Source organism: Mustelus asterias, chromosome 2, assembly GCF_964213995.1.
Source record: "Mustelus asterias chromosome 2, sMusAst1.hap1.1, whole genome shotgun sequence".
Taxonomy (NCBI): Eukaryota; Metazoa; Chordata; class Chondrichthyes; order Carcharhiniformes; family Triakidae; genus Mustelus; species Mustelus asterias.
This window is the reverse complement of record NC_135802.1, coordinates 55,678,633-55,699,639: the sequence shown is the minus strand read 5'-3', so window position 1 is coordinate 55,699,639 and position 21,007 is coordinate 55,678,633. Positions and strand designations below refer to the sequence as shown.

Here is a 21,007-nt window from a genome sequence, read left to right as displayed (position 1 = left end):
TCCGGGGATAATGATGCAGCTGTATAAGACCCTCGTCAGACCCCACTTGGAGTACTGTGCTCAGTTCTGGTCACCTCATTACAGGAAGGATGTGGAAAAGATTGAAAGGGTGCAGAGGAGATTTACAAGGATGTTGCCTGGATTAAGTGGCATGCCTTACGAGGATAGGCTGAGGGAGCTCGGTCTTTTCTCCTTGGAGAGATGTAGGATGAGAGGAGATCTAATAGAGGTATATAAGATGTTGAGAGGCATAGATCAGGTGGACTCTCAGAGGCTTTTTCCCAGGGTGGAAATGGCTGCTACGAGAGGACACAGGTTTAAGGTGCTGGGGGGTAGGTACAGGGGAAATGTTAGGGGGAGGTTTTTCACACAGAGGGTGGTGGGCGAGTGGAATCGGCTGCCGTCAGTGATGGTGGAGGCAAACTCAATAGGGTCTTTTAAGAGACTCTTGGATGAGTACATGGGACTTAATAGGATGGAGGGTTATAGGTAGGCCTAAAAGGTAGGGATAAGTTCGGCACAACTTGTGGGGCCGAAGGGCCTGTTTTGTGCTGTAGTTTTTCTATGTTTCAATGTTTCTAAAGTGTATCACCTCACACTTTTCAGGGTTAATTTCCATCTGACACTTATCTGCCCATTTGACCATTCGATCTATATCTTCTTGTAGCCCAAGAAGCCCAAGACACCACTTTACTGTTAACCACCCGTCCAATCTTTGCGTCATCTGCAAATTCACCCCCTGCCCCCACATAGTCATCTATGTCATTTGTACAAATGACAAATAATAAGGGGCTCAACACAGAGCCCTGTAGCACGCCATTGGACACTGGCTTTCAGTCACTAAAGCAGCCTCCTGTCATCACCCTCTATCTCCTACAACTGAGCCAATTTTGAATCCACTTTATCAAATTACCCTGTAACCCATGCATTTACCTTCTTTACAAGTCTCCCATGTGGGATCTTGTCAAATACTTTGCTGAAATCCATATGAACTACATCGACTGCACTAACCTTGTTTACACACCTGTAAAAAATTCAATCAAATTTGTTAGGCATGACCTCCGTCTGACGAAGCCATGCTGACTATCCCTGATCAAGCTTTGTCTCTCCAAGTGGAGTTAAAAGTTTCTCCAATAGTTTCCCTTCCACTGATGTGAGACTCACTGGTCTGTAGTTCCTTGGTTTATCTCTACAACTCTTCTTAAATAGCGGAGCCACATTAGCTGTTCTCCAGCCGTCTGGCACCTCCCCCATATAAGAAGTTTAAACTTCTTACTGTGTTTACCCCAGTCCAATGCCGGCATCTCCACATCATGACCTCCCCCATGGCCAGAGAGGAATTAATAAGTTGGGTCAGAGGCCCTGCAAACTCCTCCCTTGCCTCCCACAGCAGCCTAGGGCACAATTCCTCTGGACCTGGAGATTTATCCACTTTTAAGGCTGCCAGCACCTCCAATACCTTGTCCTTCCCTATGTAAATTTGTTCAAGAACCTTACAATCTCTCTCTCTGAATTCCATACCATTGTCCTCATTCTCTAAATTGAAGACAGATGTGAAGTATTTATTCAACACTCCACCAATGTCCTCTGGCTCCACCTACAGATTGACCCCTTGGTCCCGAATGGGCGCTTCTCTTTCCCTGGTTATCCTCTTCCCATTGACATACTTATAGAATTTCTTGGGATTTTCCCTACTTTTACCAGCCAGAACTTTCTCATACCCCTATTTGCACTCCTAATTGCTTTCTTAAGTTCCACACTGCATTTTCTATACCTCACTAATGCCTCCACTGATTTGCTCCCCTTGTACTTTTTAAAAGCCTTTCTTTTCCTTCTCGTTGTATCCTAAATATCTCTGGTCATCCACGGTTCTCTGGGCTTGTTATTCCTACCTATCATTCTGGAGGGAACATGCTGCTCTTGCACCCTCCCTATTTCCTTTTTTAATGACCCCCCCACTGCTCTTCTGTAGATTTTCCCGTTAGTAGCTGTCCCCAGTCTACCTTGGCCAGATCCTGTCTAATTTTGCTAAAATGCGCTCTCCCCCAATCCAAAACATTTTTTTATAGCTTGTCTATTTCCTTATCCATCAAATTGTAAATTGTACCATGATCTGTCGGGATGATGTTTGGAGAGATCTGACAGGTATGATGGTAGTTTGCATTGTATAGCTCAATGACGGAAGGGTTCACTGCTCACCCATTGTCTGCTTTTCCCAGATAGTTGGTGCAAATTGTCAAGTTTTGCTTTATAAGAAGTGTAAGGCCTGTCCGTGGAAGCAGGGAGCACAAGTAAAACGCATCTGGAGAGGATCCGAATTGACTCTTGTTGGCAGCTTTCTGATATCTCTGAAAAATGCCCATTCTTCACATCACCTGATAAGAGATTAGGCTGCTTATCATAACAGCATTTCACTACTCCTTGACCTTTTTCTTACATATCTCATGCGCGATTCTAGAAAGTGAATGTTCGCAGATTATTAAACAGCAAGGAATATCACATTTTCCAGGAAGAATCATTAGATGCCATCAAGATGCTGATTTTAATGATCTTACATAGCCAAAAATAATTAAAATTACTTGCAGTTGTTAAACATCTGCCCTGGCTGAGGTCACTGACCTGCTTACGGTCTGAAAATTACTTCTGCTCTGTATAGGTTAGCACTGCACCACGTAATGCATTTATTCACAAAGCTATCAGAGGAGATGTATGGCATTGAATTGCCAATGGAATGGAATGCATAAATGTGATCTAATCTCATGAGTTTTCTCCATACCTTTCCTGCAGTTTTGTGGCTGGAGTGATCAAACGAGAACGCTTCCCCGCTTTTGAAAGATTACTCTGGAGGATATGCCATGGAAACATTGTCTTACGTCACGAAGAAATCAATATCCCAGTAGAGGATCGCATGGCAGTGAGAAAAATATTTTGTATTTGAACCTTTGACTAGTTTGGGGTGATTTCTTGATTCAGCGCCCGTTCAGGTGGATGCCATGTAAGTCACGCAGAGAGGATTTGGGAGGATTCCCCCAGTGGAGAGGATACAAGGAGGGTCCCTGACTCAAGCATTCCTCGTGGGGCCCAGCGAAGCGCATCACTTAGAAGGTTTCCGCTGCATCTTGGCTAGGTTTTAAAGCGAGTCCAGCGGGAATGCTCCTCTCAATGGGATGTTAAAATAGCTTTGGGATACAATTACAGATAGGAGCCCCATTAATGGGGCTCTTGCCTGAGTCAGGTGGGCACCAGAGCTCCCAAGAGAAACTTCCTGATAAAAGCAAAATACCACGGATGCTGGAATCTGAAACAAAAAACATAAAACGCTGGAAAGTCTCAGCAGGTCTGACAACATTTGTGGATGCAAGTGCACTTCTTGTTAGAACTCCTTGTAGATTTTCTCAGGTGGAGTCAATTGAAAGTCTACCAAGACAGTTATTAGATTTTGGAGTATTTTACCACTGTTGACCACGAGGAAGAAACTGTCACATTATTCTAAACAGAACTAGATAAGTATTTGATACAGAATGTAAAAGGATATTGAGACAAGGTGGGGAAAAGGAATTGGTATGGACAACTTCAGCTGAGGCAAGAAGAGGGGCAGGTAGAATGCAGCTGAATGGCCTCCTTCTGTACCGTGTATTTAGAATCATAGAATCCTACAGTGCAGAAGGAGGCCATTCGGCCCTTCAAGTCTGCACTGACCACAGTCCCACTCAGGCCCTACCCCCATAACCCCATGCATTTACCCTAACTAGACCCCCTGACACTATGGGGCAATTTAGCATGGCCAATCCACCTAATCTGCACATCTTTGGACTATGGGAGGAAATTGGAGCACCCGGATGAAACCCACGTAGACACGGGGAGAATGTGCAAACTCCACACAGACAGTGACCCAATCCGGGAATGAACCCGGGTCCCTGGCACTGTGAGGCAGCAATGCTAACCACTGTGGCACTCTTAATGGAAACAGGAAAAGAGGACCAGTTTTCACCATCCATTTCAATATAAATTCTCTGAGCACAGAAGGCATATTAACAGAGCATGTGAGATATTTTGCTGGTGTCAAAGATTGTCATATCCATGGAGCTTGTGACGGATAAATCTGTCAAATTCCTCAACAAACTTGTGCAAAGCACTGGCAGTAATGCGAGACCCAGGTTTACACATTCTGAGAAAAGTTGGCAGAACTACTTTTAAAAAGGTGGTTGAATGCTAATGAACTGAAACAATTGCACACAATTCAAGAAGGTCCCGAGGCAAGTTGCTTGTTTTCCCGATTATTGCGCAAAGAACTTTCACCTTCACAGATGCTAATCAGTTTATTGTGCACCTAAAGGGGTCAGATTAACAGACACTTCATTATTCAGGTTTACGGTGTGCGCCATGTATTATAAATGATGCATTCTGATCAGTGGCAGTTTTTATTTAACCAAAGCCTCACCCCTCACAACTCTCAATAACTCTGGACAGAGACACTAGGATCAGGCTCAATCATAATGCTCCTCCGTGCTAAAATTGCCCCTTAGTGTCAGGGGGACCACCTAGTGTAAATGCATGGGGTTATGTGGATAGGACCTGGGTGGGATTGTTGTTGGTACAGACTTGATGGGCCAAATGGCCTCCTTCTGCACTGTAGGGATTCTATGATTCTATTATTGACTGTTTTACCAAATGAACCTAGGCATAGGAGAGAAAGGGAGACAATTTGTGTGGTGGAGGTTGGGCTTGTGTGGGTATAGTGTTCCTTTTTGATTTTCCTTGCACTGGGTGGACTCCTTGTATGGGGTGGCTATGCGGTTGACTCTCAACTGCCCTCCAACGGCAACTAGGGATGGGCAATAAATGCTGACCAGCCAGCGATGTCCAAGTCCCAGGTATGATTTAAAAAGATTGGGTTGACTTAGGCTTTGTAAGTGTTCTGAATTATGATCATACTAAATATACAGTATATTAATCCGAGACTATGGGAGCAAAATTAATCTAGCCCATCTATCCAGAAACTGACGAGATTGGATGTAACCGGGTTTTGCACCCTATCTGACTTTGCTCTTTATTACAGTCAATATAGAGTAATATTGGATGGACAACAAAACCCACATGACAATTAATCCTGTCATTCCCACCTGGTAGTTGGGTTGCAATCACCATCTATGCCATTCCCAATCAATCAGATTAATAAATATTTTGTATCCTGACAGGTTGATACCATTGATATAAATATCTTTTCCAATTCTTCTTTTTCCTTTATCCTCAGGATGAGTTCGTCACTAAAGAAGTGTTTTTAATCTTCTTCCAAGGAGAACTGTTTAAAAGCAAAGTGAGGAAGATATGCGATGGGTAAATATCCAGCGAGCTTGGTTAACAGATACATTAAAGCTAAAGGCCCAATATGGTTGGCTTTGGATTAGGTTTAAAGCCTTCCTATTGTCTTTCTTTTGCAGGTTCCATGCCACGGTGTATCCGTGCCCAGAAACCTTGCATGAAAGAATGGAGATGAGTGTTGGTGTGAACATGCGAATTGCAGATATATACATGGTATGTTCTGAAGAATTTTATCTCAAAGTACAAAGGTAAATTCTCCTCTATGGATACCCACTGGCATGCAGCTAGTGTAAGAAGTCTGAAGTATGCTGTACCTGTCATAAAATCATAAAATCCCCACAATGCAGAACAGACCATTCGGCCCATTGAGTCTGCACCAACTCTCTGACAGAGTATCTTACCCAGGCTCCCTCCCCTGCCCTGTTCCTGGAACCCCATGTATTTAGCATGGTTAATTCATCTGACCTACATACTTGTGGACACTAAGGGGCAATTTAGCATGGCCAGTCCAGCTAACCTGCACATCTTTGGACAATGGGAGGAAACCGGAGCACCCAGAGGAAACCCTCGCAGACACAGGAAGGATGTACAAATTCCACACAGTCACCCATGGCCAGAATTGAACCTGGGTCCTTGGTGCTGTGAGACAGCAGTGCTAACCTCAGAGAGGATAGTGTAATTTGCATATCTCGGAAAGGCTCTTGGGTGGGGCTGGAATCTGAAAATCTAGTTGAAGCAGCAAATGAGATCAATGGTGTCTAACACTGAAAGAAAGTGGCCCACGAAGAGTATGATCCAGGATCAGAACAACTAGCTCCTCATGACCAGGCAATCATAGAATCATAGAATCCCTACAGCGCAGAAGGAGGCCATTTGGCCCATCGAGCCTGCACCGACCACAGTCCCACCCAGGCCCTATCCCTGTAACCCCACGCATTTACCCTGCTAATCCCCCTGATAACAATGGCCAATTGGAAATGGCTAATCTACCTAACCCACACATCTTTGGAGTGTGGGAGGAAAGCAGAGCACCTGGAGGAAACCCACACAGACACAGGGAGAATGTGCAAACTCCACACAGGCAGTGACCCGAGACCAGAATTGAACACAGTCCCTGGCGCTGTGAAGCAACAGTGCTAACTGCTGCGCCACTATGCCACACCAATCATCACAGAAATTTAATGATAATATAAAAGCATGATCTGTTAGCCGTTACAGAAACATGGCTGCAGGAGACATAGATTGGGACCTGAATGTTCAGATGTTCCGCATGTCGAAGCTGCTTTTAAGATTCACTCCTTTTTAGCTTGGTCACAAATCGCTTCCCCAAGAGCTGCAGGAACTCTCCTTTTTCTTCTTATTGTCAAACAAAAAATGTAACTTTTTGCACGCAACGGGTCTTAGTCCTAAACCCGGTGCTTGATAACTGTGTCCTGTTGCTTCACGTCTTTGAGTCTGCATCTGTGTGATGATTGCCTTCTGCCTCTAGCTCTCCTTTGTGTCTACAGCTTGCCTTTGTTCCTGCCAGTTAAAGCTAGGGTTTCTGGTCTTAGTTATATTTTTGCTACTTCCACATCAATCGTTGCTCGGTCACATGGACCAGTATTTCATTTTATACAAGGAAATTACAATTCATCCTTTTACAATTGGTGCAAACTTTTAAAAGTCCTTTTCAAAAACATTCTTGACAACAATTACAGATCTTTTTTAAAAAAATACAAATTTTCCCTACCTGTTTCCCAGTCTGAAGTCATCGAAGTGTGAAAAGAGAATTACTTGGCGGTTGTGCAGTAATTTCACGACAAGTTGGAGGTTCTTGGCAATAATTACAAAACAAGAATGCCTATGAGAAATTCAGATTACAGAACATGTAGCAAGATAAATCCCAAGTGGTTCGGAACAATCATCTGAACTCCAAATTGCGTTGGCTTCTTTGTAATCATTCATATATCATTAGTATTTTATTATTATGTTGTGCTGTTCATGAGATAGCTTTATTGCGTTTTCACACTAACAGATACCAATCCCTATTCCATTGTTCACTCCATGGGGCAGAGTAAGCTGTTCCAACTGGTGGTAAAAATTAGAAATTTGTATGCAAAGGTCAACAAGCAATTAAAATCAGTGGTCAGAGAAATGGGTGTTTGTGAATCAAGCAAACAAGTCATTTACAAGGAGATATTGCAGTATCTTTATATTATAGTGGAACAGAGAAACTATTATACCTTAATACCAGTCTTAAGGGGGGAAAAACTAATCTAAAACTTGGACAGAAGTTTTTCTTTCAAATTTTCCACAACTCTTGCAGTGTCTAAATCATGGTCACCAATTTCCCGTGGGTTCTCCTCACTCCTCCACTGTAACCTTGGTGAGTATTCAGTAGAACTCCCATCTTGCTCCTGTAAAATCAATTGCAAATGCTTTGCTTTCAAAATTTTACAAGGCTATTTGGCTGAAATGTTTGACAAGCTCAATTAACTCTTTGTTGCAAAGTAAGAATTGTGGCATTTTCACGCGTAAAAAAGTATGGAGCCCCAAAACAATTGCAATTAGAAGAGTAAGAGGTGACTTGATTGAAACATATCAGATCCTGAGGGGTCTTGACAGGATGGATGGGGAAAGGATGCTTCCTCTTGTGGGCCTATCTAGAATTTGAATCATAGAATCCCTACAGTGCAGAAAGAGACCATTCAGCCCATTGAGCCTGCACCGACAACAATCCCACCCAGGCCCTATCCCCGTAAACCCATGTATTTACCCTGCTAGTCTTCCTGACACTAAGGGACAATTTAATGTGGCCAATCAACCTAACCCACATATCTTTAGAGTGTGGGAGAAAACCCAGAGGAACGCCACGGAGAAGGTACGAACTCCACACAGTAGAAACTCCATACAGAAATTAGGGTTCACTGTTTAAAAATAAGGGGTTGTGCATTTAAGGACAAGGGTGGCATGCACATGGGAACACCCACCACCTGGAAGTTTCTCTCTGAGCCACTCACCATCCTGACTTGGAAATATATGGTCATTCGTTCACTGTCGCTGGGTCAAAATCCTGGAACTCCCTCCCTAACATCACTGTGGGTGTACCTACACCACATGGACTGCAGTGGTTCAAGATGCCCGCTCGGCACCACCTTCTCAAGGGCAATGAAGGATGAGCAAGGAATGCTGATCTAGCCTAGCCCACATTCCATGGATGAATTGAAAAAAAAGGAGAAATCTTTCCTCTCAGAGTATTTTAAATCTTTGGAGCTTCCTTCCTCAAAAGGCAGTGGAAGCAGAATCTTTGACTACTTTTAAGGCTGAGGTAAATTCTTGATAAGCAAAGGGGGTGAAAGGTTATTGGGGGCAGGTAGGAATGTGAGGTTGAGGTTACAATCAGATCTGCCATGATCTTATTGAATGGCAGCACAGGCTCGAAGGGCTGAGTGACCTACTCCTGCTCCTAATACGCATGTTCGTATGCATTAGAGATACCTGAACAAGATGAAGGTGAGCAGGAAAAGACAAGTTGGCCCCTCAGGGCTGACCCACACCCATGATGCCGGGGGTAGCTTGACAAGGTTCTTTCTAACTCCCTCCCAATTATGCAATCCGGTCTGAGAAGCAAACAGAATAGAATGAAAATAGATCCAAGAAAGGAAAAAGAAAGATCTGAAAAATCCCTCTCGGACCCACTCAAGTGATCAAAACCAGTCCCGAGATCACACTGACCACTAATGCTAATTATGAATACATTGTGCATGATACGACCTCTTGTCACTCTGCCTTTGAAGCCTTGAGAGAGTCGAGACATGATGCAAAGACATAGCAGAGGCTCACTATTCCCTGGGGAAAGAAGAACCCCCTAACATATGGCCGATTTGTGCTGCTGCAAGACAGGGGGGCATATTTAAGAAGGTGATGGGGTCTTGCTTGCCAGCTGCAGAGCCGCTAAGAGCCTGTATTGCTTCTTTTAAGGAAGACTCACCATATTTAATGCCACAGGCCCTTAACTGGAAAGTGGTGTGGGTCTTCCCCATGATTCCAAGCAGAGACCAGCAGCGCTGTTGAAGAGCAACATTACTGGGAAGACGGTGCTTACTACTGGTACAACAGCTACAAGGCCTAAGATCACCGCTGGATCCCAGGCCCCTGTTGAGTGAAGGCAGGAGGGGGAGTCGCAGGGTAGGGGTCACGGGAGTGAAGGGGAGATTGGGCTTGGCAGCAAGGGTAGGAAATGGCTTACAGTGTGTCCCCCTTCTCAATGCAGGTTTACTCAATCAGACATTGCGTGGCTTTGCAAGAATGACACTTCCTCCACCCCACCCCCCACCCCCCACTCCCCCACCACCCCAACCTTGGAACCTGGATGTTGTGCAAGCCCCTAATCCACCGCTGGTTAATACCAGCAGTGCTGGCATCAAGCCTTAAATTGGCATTAATTGAGAACTTAAGGGCCTCAACTGGCAGGAGGACAAGAAGGCCATCCGCTGGCCTTCCTGCCATGGACTTAATTGACATGGAGGTGGTAAGGCAGACCAACCTGCTGCCTGATTAAATGCCCTCTGTATCCTAACCTGGGAGGGATCAGTGTAGCTATGTTCCTGGCATTATCGCCTATGGTTATAACCTGCAGCAAAGTAACTCTGGAGTTTCCCTCTCAGCTTTGCACAAAATTCAGCAAATGGTGTTTTATCAAAGGAAATTCAATGAATTTCAGGATTCTCCTGGGTTCAACATCCATTTTCAAAGAACTTGATAATGGGAGCTAAGATTGCCTTCAGTCTAAAAGAGAATTTGTCTGATTTATTTGCTGACTCTGGGCAGAATTTAATGCCCTACCCTGGCAGTTTTGGTAGCAGGACATTTAATTGGTCAGAAGGCTGGCAGGTGAGGATGCCGCCATTTTCTGCCTTCACTCCGATTAACTCAGCGGCAGAAGAGCCACAGAGATGTTAATGTTAATTAACCCCTCACCATGTGGGGAGCGCGACAAGCAAACTCATACGGGATTGCTTGTGGACTTCCAGGGATAATCTGTCATTCAGAGGCACTCCGTGCCTGATTGAGGAACCCGGCTTAGGCCAGGCAGTGTAAGAGGCTCACTGTAGGTTACCATTTCCGTAGCTGATTATCTTCAGCATCTCTCCTGTATATTAGATAAAATGGCTTCTGAACAACTCAACCTGAAGCATTGCGGACCTTTCTGGAGATATCTGGATGTATGTTCACTCATGACTGTGGCCACAGTTCCAGTGTTGCCCTCCATTTTAAGAGATCTTCCATTGACCATCAGGGCTATTTCTATAGGTGGCGTCTGGTTGAGTTGGACCTGGTTTAAAGTGTAGGTTTCGGATCTCTTGTTGGGCTCCTGAATAATTAATAATTTTAACCAAACTGTTGTTGTTTTTATTTGTGTTTTCTGTCCTGCCTGCTTCGCTCTGCACCATGCTTGCGAATGACCCTTCCTCTTGCAGCAGAAACATACATAATTTCTGCACCAGCAAGTTTCCTGGAAGTGCTTACCCCTATATATCTGCAACAGCCCAAAACAGAGAGATCTGTCACTGCTTCTTCCCAGCTCTCACTGGCCTTCGTGGCCAATTCCCCCCCGGGTCAATCGCCGCTTGTACAGTGCGCAGCATCCGTGTGTACCCCTTGCCCCACCCCCCCACCCCCCGCACCCCCCCCTCCCACCCTGCACCACCCCCCCCCCCCCCCCCCCCGCAAGCCCGCTAAGGCAAATGAGCCTGGACAATTCCACCCTAAAACACTTGTAATATTTAAATTTTACTGACCATAGAATTCAAATATCGGGATCTCACCGGATATCTGGTGGGGGTAAGTTGCCAAGAGGTGAGAATTCGGGTGCGAACCTGATTTTTCACCTCTGTCATGATCTTATCGGCTTCCCCGTCCATCGACCTGCGGGGTGGGACGTTAAGATCGCCCCCTTTGTGCTGAAGCCTCAGGTGATAGGTTCCTTGCGAGGTTGTAAGTTTGTGGGCCACAGACTGTGAGTGGTGTCACATTCCCTTTTTCATCCGCTGTGATCTCATTAGCCATGAAGAAATAACACAGCCTTTCGATATATTGCCTCAGGCTCTCAACCTCTGTGTCAAAGGCTCAATCTTCACGAGTAAAGGCATCTTAAGGATGTCTGTATCTGTTTCTTCTTAGCTTCAATGATCATTTTCCTCACCCTCTAACTGCACACTGTGATCTCCTCAACGCCAGTGTAGTAAATTAGAAGGCGAATCGTTATCGTTGCAACAAGAAATTGTTTATAAAATATACAAAAGATAAGGGTCTGGCAGAACTAGTGCACAAGGCTTCTCTCTTCTCCTTCCTGGCTTCAACTGAGGATCCTCCCCATCCCAGGATGCGTACCTTTCCATCCGATTAGCTCAGCTTCCCACGTGGCCTCTCCATTGGTTCCCGCTCGATTACGTGGCCCGCAAAAGGTTGCCCCCTAAAAAGAGGCCACTTTGCCACAGATACAATGCTAATAACATTGCTTTCTAATTTGGAAATATGCTATGTTAGCCAAGAAAATAAAACTCACCTGTTCTATACAAAAACCTGAAAATGATGGAAAATCTCAGCAAATCTGACAGCATCTGTGGAGATAGATTAGAGCCAATGTTTCGAGTTCTGACAAAGGATCATCCAGAAACGTTGGCTCTATTCTCTCTCCACAGATGCTGTCAGGCCAGCTGAGATTTTCCAGCATTTTCTGTTTCTGTTTCAGATTCCAGTACTACAAAAACCTGTTTCTGAGAAAAAGAGTAGTGCACATGGAACGTCACCAAAGGGAGTGGTCAGCAAAATAAATTGGCAAATGCTGATATGTCAGACACACAGTCATCATCCAACGGTTCTCCTGAACTGATATCCAGACAGTGGAATAACAGTTCCTTGGCCACATGTACAGCTTTTCACTCTCTCTGATCAACTCGTTTTCCATAATGAAAAGTACTGAGTGTACAGAATAGATATTCAGGGCTTGATACAAAGATATAAATGGTCATGCATTAATCAATTAAATTGCCAGCTTCCATCTGGTGTATTCTGGAGCTGAATATTCCAGCATGAGGACACTTAAGCACTGGCCATCATTCGTGAGTGTGCAGCCTGGCACGCATTATACAATCCATTACTTAAAGCTCACCAGGTTCAGAGCTCTGAGAATGATGTCTGCACAGAATGTGCAGTAAAGTCATTGCTTCCCCTGCTGCCCCGATGTGAGAGGTGAGGTGGATGTAGAGTCCTCATGGGGTGGTTAAACGGATATGTGAGTGGCAAGAAACACAGCACAGTAACACAGTGGTTAGCACTGCTGCCTCACAGCTCCAGGGACCTGGGTTCGATTCCTGGCTTGGGTCACTGCCCGTGTGGAGTTTGCACGTTCTCCCTGTGTCTGCGGTTTCCTCCGGGTGCTCCCACAGTCCAAAAATGTGCTCGTTAGGTTGACTGGCTATGCCAAATTGCCCTTTTGTGTCCTGGGATGCGTAGGTTAGAGGGATTAGCGAGGTAAATATGTGGGGTTATGGGGATAAGACCTGGGTGGGATTGTTGTCGGTGCAGACTTGATGGGCCGAATGGCCTCCTTCTGGAATGTAGGGTTCCTATGATTCTATGAACAATGTAGATACAGTTTGAGGGTTAAAGGAGTGAAGCTCTCCACAGTGGTCAGAAGAATAGAAAACCTAAAGATATTGACTTGGTGTGCCCAATCAATCATTCCTGGCTGTCCTTGTACAAATGTAATGTTGAGCTAATATGCAGAGGAAGGCTACAAGTAAGGAGGCAATGGACAAGTTAGCCTTGACTGCAAGAGGGATTGAATGTAGGATTAAAGAGATGGGTGTGCGGTTGACTGCAGCCTTTGTGAGACCTTACATGGAGAATTGTTTGGCCTGCTCATCTCCTCACCAATGTTAGGAATAGATTGCACAGAAAAGGACTGCAGTCAAAGGGCACTGAGCTTCATCAGAGGACCAGGGTGTTATCCCATAAGGTGAGTGTGAATAGATTGGGCCTGTGTGCTGGACCATGCAGAGGACTGTGAGGCTATCCATGTGAAGCATCAGGAGCTCTTACAGGGCTCTGCAGTGTCCTTGCAGGAAAGGTATTTGACTTGGATGGGGTGTCCAGGATGCCAGAACACAGTCTTGCAATAATAGAAAAGGTATCCAGGACTGAGATTTGTAAGAATCTCGGCTATTGGAGGTTCGTGAGTGGTTGGTTCTCAGCACCCCATAGAGCAGGTGAGGCACTGTAACTGAATGGATTCCAAAGTTACTTTGATACTTTTCATGATAATAAAGATGTGAAGGGATAGGAGATTACTGTGGGCAAGTGGTGAATGGGGACCAGTACCAGTATTACCCGCATCACAAGAACTTCCCTGAGCAAGCTGCGTGGAGGAGTGATCTCAAGGCACCAAATGGTCTATTCATGCTTTGTGTACCCATGTTTGCGGTTCTGCTTGAAAGAGTTCTCTGCAAGGGCTGCTCCTATAGGGAGCAGATGTGGGGGTAACATGAGGGCATCTCTGCCCAGGTAAGATTTCATGTTGCTTTCAAAGTACCATGCATATGGACTTTCTGAGGGCATGGAGAAAATTAATTTCCACTCACAGATGCTCAAGGTCACGGGAGAATGGAGGGTGTGTATTTTCTGATGGGTGCATTTGGCGCAAGGGGTCTGTGTATTAGCGCATGCAAAGGATCACATCATCAGCAGAGCTGACGCTAAGTACTGTAATTTAGTTCAGCTGTCAAGGTATATGAGAGCAAACTATAATGTGTGTTTTACAAATAAGGAGCCACAGTCTGTCAGCCAGCAGAGAATTGAAAAGCAAATAGTAAAGGATAAGTATCAGCAGCTTGCTTTGCCTGGAATCTGTGAGCTATCAGATTATCACAGGCCTGTCAGTTAAACAGAGCCTTGCAATGGCATCAGCATATGCCTCCATGACAGCCTCGTTATTACCATCCCCTTCCCAGTCCTTATCATCAGAGAAGACTTCTCCGTCTTCCATATCTGTCTCTTCAAAGACATCTGCCCTTTGTTGCGTGAGGTTGTACAGAGTGTAGCAAACAACGATGATACTGAAATTGGAACATAGAAATATGGGACTTAGGAGCAGGAATAAGTCATTCAGCCCTTTGAGCCTGCTCCACCATTCAGTAAGATCATGGCTGACCTGCCTGTCTCAACTCCACTCTCCTGTCTGCTCCCCATAACCCTTGACTCCCTTGTCTAACAAAAATCCGTCTAATTCTGCATTGAATGAATAAACCCAGTCTTCAGTGATCTCTGGGGATGAGAGTTCCACATATTAACAACTATTTGAGAGGAGAAATTCCTCCTCATCCGTATTGAACGGTAGGCCTCTGCTTCTTAAACTGTGTCCCCTGATTCCAGTCTCTCCCACAAGTTGAAACATACTCCCGGTCTCCACCCGACCAAATCTCCTCAGAATCTCACATGTTGCAACAAGGTCACCTCTCATTCTTCTAAACTCCAATGGCTATAGACCCAACCAGTTCCACCTTTCTTCATGGGATAAGCCCTTGATCCCAGAAATGAATTAAGTGAACCTTCTCTGAATTGCTTCTAACCCAATCATATTTTAAAAAGTTAAAAGTTTAAAGTTTATTTATTAGTCACAAGTAAGGCTTACATTAACACTACAATGAAGTTACTGTGAAATTCCCCTAGTCGCCACATTCCGGTGCCTGTTCGAGTCAATGCGCCTAACCAACACGTCTTTCAGACTGTGGGAGGAAACCGGAGCACCCAGAGGAAACCCATGCAGACACGGGCAGAACGTGCAAACTCCACACTGACAGTGACTCAAGCGGGAATCGAACCCGGGTCCCTGGCGCTGTGAAGCAGCAATGCTAACCACTGTGCCATCGTGCCGCCCCATGATTGATCTTGATTGATTAATTGATATATGATTGATCTTCTATCAAATAAGGAGACCAAAACTGTGCACAGTTTTCCTGATGATCCGCAACACTCTCTGTGGAGAGTATTGAGGTGCACTGCCTGAGAGATCCAAACATCTCAACCTCATCTTTAACAGGCTCGATGGTGGCCCTTGTGGAAACAAGTGCAGCATTTTACCACTTCTCATTGGTTATCTGGAGATGGTGAACTGGTGTCAGCAGCCAGGTTTTCAAGGGTAATCTCTTGTACCCAAGAAGTCAGCCCCACAATCACTTCGAAACATGTGGCACCGAAGATTGGTTCATCCAGAGAGCTCCCTGGGAACCATGCACACACATGTAGGATTTGTCTGCTGTGATATATTAGCTGCATGTTCAAGAGTGGAAATCTTTCCTGTAGATGACTGTGACTGGCTGATGCCAGGGAGCTCTCAGTGCCACTTGTACCCTCATTAGCCCCTTGCGCTTGCAGGAATCCTGTGATTGTTGCAAAACCCAACTCTCTCACTCTTGGGATCCAAGTGGAATTTGACAAATTGGGATGTTCTCCTGAACAGGGCATCTTTCACCTTCTGGATGCACTTGTGTGTCACTGACTGGGAGATGTGTTGCAGTGAAGCCCTGGAAGAAGCTACTGCCAAAAAAGTTTAAGACAGTGGTTACCTTTAATGCCACCAGCATGGGATTGTCTCTAAGTTCATGCAGATGCAGGTCTTTATAGAGAAGCTAGCAGATGTGAGAAATTACATTCAGGAATATCCGAACACACCTCCGGCATTGCATTTTGCTCATTTGCAAGTGGTTGCACCAGCTGCGATATGCCCGAGTTCCAATGCTTGCCGTTGCACCGGTCCCTCGTCGCCGACATCCTGATCTTCCTGATGTTCTTACTGCTCAGGCCAATGCTCCTCTTGGTGCTGGGCTAACCTGCACTGGTTTCTCCTCATCTGGACCAAAGCCAAGAGAAAGGCAGGGTTCCCTTGAGCCTGAAGCATCTATGCGCGAGTGGATTTGTGAACAAATTGAAGTGATCCATCTATTCTTCAGCATTTACTCTGAGTCTTTATAGCAATGCCAGGCCCTTTGCCTAGCAGCCATAGAAACATGAAATCACCATCCCAGTCCTTCCTGGTGTTCCTCTCATTTATACATGATTGTGCGTGGAGGCATTGACTGGGGTGATAAGTGCAAGAACCCTCCCTCAGATACTATTCGGCTCTCCTCAATTACCCTCAATACTCTATGGAGTGCTCATCACCTAGGCATCATAGAACAATATCACATAAACAAGTCAGGAGTTTATTGGAATACTTTCCACTTACCTGGATGAGTGCAGCTCCAAGAACACTAAGAAACTTGACACCATCCATTACAAAGAACAAAGAACAAAGAACAAAGAACAATACAGCACAGGAACAGGCCCTTCGGCCCTCCAAGCCCGCGCCGCTCCCCGGTCCAGGATTGAATCCTGAATCCAGGATCCCCACCCAATTTTCCAGCCTATCTACATACCAATATCCTATCCACCGAGCTGTCCCTCACAGCTACGATGCATACAAAAAAGTATGCTTGATTGTCACCACTTCCACAAACATTCACCCCCTCAACTGTTGACAAACAGTAGCAGCAGTGTGTACCATCTACAAGATGTCCTTCAGGAACTCACCAATGCCTTAATCCACACCTTCCAAACCCACGACCATTGCCATCTAGAAGGACAAAGGCAGCAGATACGGAGCAGCACCACCACCTGGAAGTTCCCTTCCAAGTTACTCACCATCCTGACTTACCAGCGTTCCTTCCATGTCACTAGGTCAAAATCCTGGAACTCCATTCCAAACAGCACTGTGGGTGTACCTACATGACATGGACTGCAGCGGTTCAAGAAGGCAGCTCACCATCACCTTGTCAAGGGCAGTTAGAGGTAGGCAATAAATGCTGGCCTAGCCAGCAGCACCCACATCCCATAAAATAATTTTAGAAACCCTTGTCAACCATGACCAGTTACCCAGGAAGATAGAGGTTTGGTGTTGGCACTTTGCTGCTGTTTCACGACCTTGGAGGCACCCACCTCCCTTCCTCCCTTCATTTCTGCCTCTGACAGCAGCAGAGGTCGATCAGCAAACAATCAGGGCAGCTCCAGACCTTGATGGGTTCCATCTGGAATGCAATCCATTAGTCATGGAGTAAGGCTGGTTCATTGGAACCTCTGGAGGAGAACGCAGCAGAGTCTGGCTCTCCATGGAATGGGCTAATAATTAATAGGATTCCCCTTCACTCAGTCCAACAAAATGAAGCGTTCACTCCTCCCATCTGAAAAGAGACTCCTCCCATAATGAATACTTGAGAGGTTTTATGAACTGCACAACAACCTTGAGAATTTCAGCATGGTGCATGTGAGGTCACAACATGGCCCTTTGCAGCCCCAATGCCAACTTAGTGCCAATTTATGCCCTCTACCCACCACCCTTTGCCCTTATATGCACCAAGCCAACTCACCCAGTATCCACCATGGGCAGACCTCAGGATTCATGCTGAAATTAGATAAAATAGAGTTCTTACACATCTATTGAAAAAAATCACTATTTTTAAAACCCACTCGCTACATTAAACGTCCTTCCATCACTGACAAAAACAAGCGCTGGAAATCACAGTCCCACTTCAAAGAGTCTACAACCTCGAACTGTCATTCAAGCTGTGAAGAGACAGGCACTCACTGTCATTATGAAAGCTTGTGAAATCACATTGTGCCAGAAATGAAAGCTCTCAAGTCCACGTTAACATACAGAGTGAAATAGCAAGCATTGATATTTTAAAACATTGCAGACAGGTTGTTTCAAAATTTCAAAATACCCCAATTGATTCTATTGTGATACCCCTGGGCTATGTGACTTATAATTAAATATTAAGCTACATATAAGAGCATGAATATGGCATAGTGGTCAGCACTGCTGCCCTACAGCGCCAGGAACCCAGGTTCGATTCCTGGCTTGAGTCACTGTCTGTGTGGAGTTTGCACATTCTCCCTGTGTCTGCATGGACTTCCTCCGGGTGCTCCGGTTTCCTCCCACAGTCCAAAGATGTACAGATTAGGTGCATTGGCCATGCTAAATTCTCCCTGAGTGTACCCAAACAGGCGCCAGAGTGTGGCGACTAGGGGATTTTCACAATAACTTCATTACAGCTTGAATATAAGCCTACTTGTGACTAATAAATAAACTTTATGAATTATCAAGACTAAAAGTGAGAATATCCAAGGCAGATTCAAAATTTGTAATGTTGACCATGGCTGGGACTTCCCTCAGAATTGTTTCCATTCCAGTACTCTGACTTCAACAGAGGTGCAAGTGAAAGGCTGTTTCCACCACATGTCCAATAAACATACAATGATAAAGCAACTTCAAGGAAATTTCCAAACAACGACACTAAGAGTTATGATTGATTAGCATACTAAGTGAAGACCTGAAGTTTTTCTTTAGTTAATGCAGTTTGCAAGATGGGTGACTATACTGTGAGCTATTGTGTTAAAATGAAGATCCATATATTTAATTGTAACCCAAGTGAGTAGGAATAATTGTTTAAGGAACGTCACGATGAAAACCTCAGTTAATATTCAGAAACCCTCACGAGTGAACTGCCCGTGTACGAGGAGCTCTCATCTTAACATCTCACAGGATAATGGTGGAGGACAACAAAATATAATTTATAGATATTATATTAATTCCTATCATTTAATGCTGAGGAATTAAATAAAGGCCTATGATATATTGCAATGTCTACAGTATTACAGAAATTTACAATTCCTGGCAGAGAAAATTAAGGAAATAGATCAGGGCAAGCAAGACAGCATGAGAGAGAGGAAAACAAGGGAATAGTGAAGATGTATCGCATAGAAAAATTATCCTTACTGTGAACTGCCTTGGGTTCAGCATATTTTTCTGTGCTTTTACTAAGGCATGGCAATCAACTTGATATTTTTGTACAGTCCTCATTATAATAAAGTCAGTGAACTGCTGGTGCTGAAGGCAACTTGCCATATGGTGTGGCGGTGTATGTGCCAGGAAGTTAGCCCATCTCCATAGAGCAGAGATAGCAGACACACAGCGGCAGAGGGGAGGTTAAGTGATAGCAGTGGGGACAAAGGAAGGAAGTTTTTGTGATGCCAGAAGGAAGTTATGCTCTGCAGAAACCCCACAGAAACCACTTAAAAGCTTACCTTGAATGGTTTCCATGCAGCCTCGGGCACTTACCATTATGTCTAGTTTGGGTTCTCTATCTTCAGTTGAAATGGGAGGAGAGGACTCAGTAGAACACCAAAACTGAAACAGGGTCCTAATAGGATCACGTGACTGTCTTAATCGAGGTCCACACAAAAGTCCCATTGGGGGACCTCGAACAGTTGTGAGGAGTCTTTTTTTCAAAAGTTTAATCTTCATATTGCACTGATTTTTTAAAAATGAAACGGTAGCGAAACAGGAGTCAGAATGTTGTTTTCCACGATGTGCATTGCATTGAGATAAGTGACCCATGAAGCCACGGAGAGGACTACAGAACCGCATGTTATTCATAAATTCCTATCTTTTATCTCTATATACCACATGCCATCTCATGCCATTTGGTTGAAAAGGATAAAAAAAAGTGAAAAACGTACTGAAGTTTTTGGAAGATATTGCATAACGTTTATACAATGTTGTATAAAGTGCAGTAAAGTAGCATCATAGTTACCATGGTTACAGATAGATTGCTGCAGAAAGTCTTAAGAGTGTGCGTGAGGGGCCCTTGACTGTTGTATTGACTGTACAAGAAGTGTATCTTGTTTGTGATACTGACACCACGGAATGCTCAAAAAGAGTTATTAGATGCAAGTTGCTATGGTTACAATGGGTGCTTGGTTCCACTGAGCTCTGGCATATGTGTTTGAATATTTTTCTGCTTTGGATAAGGCTTGGATTGGAGAATTTATTCCACTTAAAATAAACGAATGGGTATTTATGATATTATGGAATTGACCAGGGACATTGAGTAAAGGAGGAAAGCTAAGAAATTTAGCAGTGTGATGTTCTACAAAAACATATTGCTATTTGTATATGAATAAGAAAAAATACTGTAATTAATTTTAAGGGATTGCTTGAACATTGTGCAGTAATCACAGTGGCACAGTGGTTAGTACTGCCGTCTCACAACGTCAGGGCCACAGGTCCAATTCCGGGCTTGGGTCAGTGTCTGTGCGGAGCCTGCACGTTCTCCCCGTGTCTGCGTGGGTTTCCTCCGGGTGCTCCGGTTTCCTCCCACAGTCCAAAAATGTGCAGGTTAGTTTGATTGGCCATGCTGAATTCTCCCTCAGTGTATGCGAACAGGCGTCAGAGTGTGACGATTTTCACAGTAACTTCATTGCAGTGTTAATGTGAGCCTACTTGTGACACTAATAAAAACATTTTTTAATGAACTTAAATCTCTTTCATTCAGTAACTGAGTTTCAAGCACTATTCTGAAAGCAATGCATTGTTTCTTCAGTAAGGAGTCTCACACTTCCAGTACAAAAACTTCTTTATTTTTAGATATAAACTGTCTTTTTAACTCATGATTTTGGCAACTGTTGGCAAGACACATGGTATAGATCAATAATACTGTATACAATGTTTTAAAATACTTATCTCCAATATGAACATATTTCTTTCAAAAATGATCTGTAAGATGAAATGTTTATGTTCGCACTGCACCATTTCCTGCCTTTCTCC

General features: G+C 44.5%; 1 protein-coding gene across 1 annotated transcript in view; it reads left to right on the top strand.

Moving 5' to 3' along the window:
* The window catches only part of LOC144480757 (V-type proton ATPase 116 kDa subunit a 1-like), a 121,503-nt gene that overhangs the window by 19,151 nt on the left and 81,345 nt on the right, over nucleotides 1–21,007 (top strand). Inside the window, exons 6-8 of the mRNA XM_078200337.1 lie at nucleotides 2,788–2,914; nucleotides 5,255–5,337; nucleotides 5,442–5,535. Coding sequence (XP_078056463.1) covers nucleotides 2,788–2,914; nucleotides 5,255–5,337; nucleotides 5,442–5,535 — 304 coding nt within the window. The remainder of the gene's footprint in view (nucleotides 1–2,787; nucleotides 2,915–5,254; nucleotides 5,338–5,441; nucleotides 5,536–21,007) is intronic.